This window comes from Leuresthes tenuis, unplaced genomic scaffold (genome assembly GCF_036924035.1).
Source record: "Leuresthes tenuis unplaced genomic scaffold, fLeuTen1.0.hap1 SCAF_19, whole genome shotgun sequence".
NCBI lineage: Eukaryota > Metazoa > Chordata > Actinopteri > Atheriniformes > Atherinopsidae > Leuresthes > Leuresthes tenuis.
The window spans coordinates 2,345,697-2,351,696 of NW_027325373.1; the positions used below are offsets into that span (position 1 = coordinate 2,345,697).

General features: G+C 44.8%; 1 protein-coding gene across 3 annotated transcripts in view; it reads left to right on the forward strand.

Annotated features, from left to right (window-relative positions):
* Positions 1-4,556, forward strand: part of LOC140276689 (WD repeat-containing protein 7) — a 119,849-nt gene extending 115,293 nt beyond the window's left edge. For all 3 annotated transcript variants that reach the window (XM_072371487.1, XM_072371489.1, XM_072371488.1), the window contains one exon: positions 3,504-4,556. In XM_072371487.1, the coding sequence (XP_072227588.1) occupies positions 3,504-3,707 (204 nt within the window). In that variant the 3' untranslated portion in view covers positions 3,708-4,556. The remainder of the gene's footprint in view (positions 1-3,503) is intronic.
* Positions 4,557-6,000: the final 1,444 nt, after the last annotated feature.

The following is a 6,000-nucleotide window of genomic DNA, read 5'->3' on the forward strand; positions in this document are numbered from 1 at the left end:
ATGTTTCCATGGAAATGATATTCCTCATATGTCCTCATCAGCGGTCCAAGCTTGTCCGTTTCATCTGCCCATGATGATCAAGGGAAGAAATTATTTAACCCTCTTTCGCTTTTTGTTCCTGCTCTTTATCCCAGACGTCTGATGTTTTCAAGACTCTTGATTTGGGGTCTTATTCCAGACTTTTGGCTTCAGAAAGCTCATTTAGCTGCTCCAACAGGTTAACAACTTACTGTATTTTCCGCACTATAAGACGGAAATAATACGATTATAAGGCTCACCTGAGTATAAGGCTCACCTGAGTATAAGACTCACCTGAGTATAAGACTCACCTGAGTATAAGACTCACCTGAGTATAAGACTCACCTGAGTATAAGACTCACCTGAGTATAAGGCTCACCTGATTATAAGGCTCACCTGATTATAAGGCTCACCTGAGCATAAGGCTCACCTGATTATAAGACTCACCTGATTATAAGACTCACCTGAGCATAAGGCTCACCTGATTATAAGGCTCACCTGATTATAAGACTCACCTGAGCATAAGGCTCACCTGATTATAAGGCTCACCTGATTATAAGACTCCCCTGAGCATAAGGCTCACCTGATTATAAGACTCACCTGATTATAAGACTCACCTGAGCATAAGGCTCACCTGATTATAAGGCTCACCTGATTATAAGACTCCCCTGAGCATAAGGCTCACCTGATTATAAGGCTCACCTGATTATAAGACTCACCTGAGTATAAGGCGCAGCCTCAATCATGGGGTCCATTTCTGAACTTAATCCATACATAAGGCTCACCTGATTATAAGGCTACGTATTGCCTAATGTTCTCTGATTGGTTTATCGCTGCCAGCACACATCGTGCATGTTTTACGTTCCTGAGTCAGCGGGAAATGGTCCGACGGTCAAGGACGACATCATCTGTGGTTTTTACACTTTATAAACATATAAACTGCACATCGGTCTGCATCACCCATCAGACTGAAGAACAGACTCACTGGACATGGGCAGAAGCTTTAATGACACGATTCAGTCGCTGAGTACGAGCTCCAGACAATCTTCTCCCCATTCAGAGCGAATGGCTGGGAGCCGCCTGGATTCACACCGAACGCAAAGCGAGCGACGGAAGTGACCAGTTGCCGTTAATTTCCAATGTACAGAGCGAAGAGGCGTGGCTAAAGTGAACGTGGCGCTGAGCGGCGTGAAGGGAGAGCGCTGAGTGATGCGGAGGGGGCTTAATGCCCCGATGAATGCTCGGCGCTCCCCGCGGTAAATTCAAAATGGCGGAATCCTGACAGATTTTGGAATCCGGTGCACACAGAAAGCGGATTATACGGCGCACGGACGATTTTTGTGAAAATTTAAGGCTTTTAGGTGCCTTCTGGTGAGGAAAATACGGTAATTCAGCCATACTTATGCATCCCAGCAGATTTAAACAGCTGCCAGAGTTCCCAGCAGAAGTCCTTCAGCAGAAAAGACGCTGCATGTCCAGAGCTGCATCAGCAGGCTGCACTTATTCAGGCGTTGGCTGTCCGCTTATTGAGGGAAAGCAGGAAAAAACATCAAATTGTCATTTTAAATACCCCCCCCCCCCCCTCCCTATACACCGAGAAGATGGACAGATAAAGTTGTTTTCATGTATTTTCACAGTTTATCAGTGGCAGGTCGAGGCAAACACTGACACACACTCAGACACACACCTCTTATCTCTTCCCAGAACTGTTTTTTTGAATGAAAGGTCTTTACAACCTCTGACATGGCTGCACACACACACACACACACACACACACACACACACACACACACACACACACACACACACACACATTAATGGCATTACTGTAAGCATAAACCACTGCTAGCGCGCCAGCTAGACGGCTGCTGTGGTAATTAGCTGGCAGACGCTTTGTCGGTGTGTGTGGGGGGGGGATTTGTCTCAGGAAACTATAGAGTTTCTACTTGCTGGTTTTTCCTACACACACACAGACACACACACGTTTTCAGGAGCTAACTTCTGTCAGATTTACTGGCAGCAGAGTTTTTGTGGCGTTTACTCTGAATGTCTGTGGAAGATGAAAGATTTTAAGCATTTTAAGCACATCCAATACGCTGATCAGTCATTATATCACTCCGCTGATAAGAAAAGTGAATTGTTGCTGCAGTGTTCTGCTGGGAAACCTGCATCCTGGCATTCATGTGGATGTTACTTTGACTTTTGCCACCGAGCTAAACAAAAATGCTTCGGAAAGGCTGGAAGAACACAACAAGCTTAGGACTTTTAAGCTTAGGACCTCTGATGGGATTTGATGGCATCTGTGTGTCCAGTCCAGCCCAATCTACAGATCTCTGTATTTGGCTTGTTTCAAAACTCCAAATTGCATGAAAAATGTCCAAAATGACTGATCTGTCCAGAACCTGAGGATGAGGCTGAGATGCACCTTAAGGCACTGATCACTTCAGCTGCTCCATACTGCCAAAAGTATTGGCTCATGTGCCTTTATATGAACTTCAGTAGCATCCCGTTCTTAATCCAGAGGGTTTAATATGGCGTCGGCCCCCCCTTTGCACCTAAAACAGCTTAAACTCTTCTGGGAAAGCTTTCCACAGGGTTCAGGAGTGTGTTTATGGGAGTTTTTGACCATTATTCCAGAAGTCTGGCTCTCAGTCTCTGCTCTAATTCATCCCAAAGGTGTTCTATCGGGCTGAGGTCAGGTTCTTCCACACCAAACGGGCTCATCCATGTCTTTATGGACCTGGTGTGCAGCCATGTTGGAGCAGGAAGGGTCCATCCCCAAACTGTTTCCACAGAGTTGGGAGCATGAAATGCTCCAAAATCTCTTGGTATCTGAAGCATTCAGAGTTCCTTTCACTGGAACTAAGGGTCCAACAGCTCCTGAAGAACAACCCCACACCATAATCCCCCCTCCACCAAACTTTACACTCGGCACAATGCAGTCAGATAAGTACCGTTACCCTGGCAACCGCCGAACCCAGACTCCCCCATCAGGTTGTTAGATGGAGAAGCGTGATTGGTCCCTCCAGAGAACGCGTCTCCACTGCTTTACAGTCCAGTGGCGGCAGCTTTACGCCGCTGCATCCGACGCTTTGCATTGCTTAGTGATGCAGTTACCATGGAAACCCGTTCCATGAAGCTCTCTGCGCTCTGTTCTTGAGCTGCTCTGAAGCCACGTGAAGAATCACAGAAGTTGGTAGAACGCTGCATGCTGAGGTGCTTGGATTTATACACCTGTGGAGGTGATTGGAACACCTGGATTTGATTGTTTGGATGGTTGATCAATTTATCTGATCAGTAAATAAAATCGCCACAAGTGAGATATTCTACGGTCAGTGAGAAGCTTTTGGTGCCTTATGTTGCTGTGTGTATATATATATATATATATATATATATATATATGCATCTGTTTCCTTTCTTTGTTCTTCTCATTGACGAACCGGTTTAAGAAAGGAAGAAACTGATCACGTGTTATTGATCCCCAGATGAACACCAGTCTGCTGGGCAGCATTGGGATGCTGAACTCGGCTCCTCAGCTCCGCTGCATTAAGACATACCAGGTTCCTCCGGTGCAGCCGGCCTCGCCGGGATCTCAGAACCACCTGAAGCTCGCCCGCCTCATCTGGACCTCCAACCGCAACGTCATCCTGATGGCCCACGACGGCAAGGAGCACCGCTTCATGGTGTGAACTCAGTCTGCAGCGGGGCTCTCACAGCTGCTCAGGGCAGATGGTGGGAGGCTGCAGCTGGATTCACCCGGTGGTTGTGTTAGATTCATTCGTTTCTTTAATGTTCTCCAACCAGTCTTACAAGCGGAAGAGACTAAAGATCAGAAGGTGGATTCCACCAGGACTCATTCAAAGTGTTTGTCTGAATTCTGCGGCCTGCCGGGAAAAGAAACCCGGTTCAGATCCAGCTTCGGGCCACATTAATCTGTCGTTTTATCTCCTGCAGCGGTGATTATGAGCAAAGTCGTGTTGTATATATTTAGAAGCCGTGGAAGGTGACTTGTTTACATTCTGATTTGTGTTTAAGTATTTTTAATCATTCAAGCCCCATCATTCCTATTTATTTACTGAGCTTTTTGGATGTTGCACATCTCTGAAAGTATTTAGTTTTACCTTTTAGTTCATTTCTGTTTTGAACACGAGCTTCTTACTGTTAAACGTTCTCTTTTCATGTGGGATTCTGTGCAGATGCACTAATTAAAACCTGGATTTAGTCATGTTTTCATCATGGAATGAATGGGTTTGAGTCGCCTGTTTCTCCACACGGGTTCTCGACCTCTGCAGCACCAGGACATGCTTTTCACATCTCAGACTGCTTAAATGTGCATGTGTGTGTGACTACTTTAGTGTTCGCTCTTACTTTTGTGACACCTTGGAAGCTTTTCCATCCTCTCTGAGCTTCACGCAGATATATGTTTGCACCCAAGTGTATTTTCACCGTTAAACACACATTCTCACCTCAAACTGTTGGTCCTAAAAGCAGGAGCCCAATAAACCTTTGGATGCTGGAGGTGCCACACAGCTAAAAGATAGTTATTAGGATAGTTATTTTGCTCACATTTAAATTGTTGAGCTGAGTTGCATAATTAATTTGGATGCATGTGCACTATTTAAACCAGTTTAAACCAGTTTAGTTCCCATTAGATGTTTGATTATTCTGAAGCTGGTAATTTTTCTCTTATTTTTTCCTCCTTTTCTTGTCTTCTTTCTCATCCAAAACCTTTTTTTTCCTTTTAAATAGTTTCTTCCTGCTTCCATCCGGCTTTTTAGAACCATTTCTTAGCATAAATGTGTACATATTCGGTGTAAGAATCCTCGGCGCTGCTGTGAAACCTGTCGTGAGCTTCGGTCCTGTGTATTTATTGTGGCTCGTGTGACGTCTGCCTGGCACTGATGAGTTCTTCAGATGAGCCTTTGGTTTTTTATCTTCCTTCCATAACAAAGGGGGACTTTTCTCATTAAAAAGAACTAAAAACGGTCATTTAGGGCGAGCGTTCACATTGTTGTGGGAGATTTAAAGCTGCTCCGGTTCTGTCTCGGTTGCTCCAGGCAGAACAGGGCATGAATTCGACGTTCTTGCTTTAAAATTCACTCTTTTAGTGTTGGGATTTTTATGCAGAGACATATTTAGACGTGTATGAACTATATCCAGATATCTGTGAGTGATGGTGCTCTGTTGCACACGAAGAGTTTAGTTTTAAGCACCCTTCACTCACTTCTCTCTTCCTGCCCCGGCTGCATTAGTGCTGTCAGAAAGCTTCTAACACCGTTACACACCTGTAAACCCGAGCGTGTCAAAGCTTTTCACAACTTCTTCTGCTACTCAGAAGGAAAAAAAAATCCAGCATCTGGTCAGAAGGATTTTTGAAAACATTCACAGAAGCACGTCAAGTCCAGCCTGCCCTGACAGCTTTGAGATCTTAATCTTTCCTTTTCTCCAGCCCTCTTAACAGTTTGAGAGAATATGTTTTTGGCAGAATCCCCGGGGAGGAAGGGTGAGAAAATAAAGGAGGCGGGGGGGAGGGCTGAGGAGTAAGTAACTGGTGAGGGGAAGTCTGACCTGAAAAAGGAGGTTCTGTGGTGAAGGTAGCGAACCCAAATGAGTGAAAACGTCTCAGAAGATGTTTTTATTTCTTTTTTTTAAGTTGATTTTAGGTTGTTTCCTTTTCTTTCCTCTTCTGAAACGCATGAGAACATCTGCTCAAACACACCTCCCACAGTGGGATTCCTGCTCGTTTAGCTCTGATTCTGTTTTAACTGTGGGATTTACTGCATGTACATGAGCTTCCTTTGGTGTAACACGGGTTGAATCTGCTGTGCATCCTGTGAACAAGTGTTGTGTTAAAATATGTTGCTGTTGACTTTGTGTCCAATAAAGCTGTACAAGCGGCTTCGTGTCAAATCTCTGTGCTTGTTTTACTCCTCAGAATCTGCTCTGGAAACTACGTTTATACGTCACATTTAGGCATTTTGA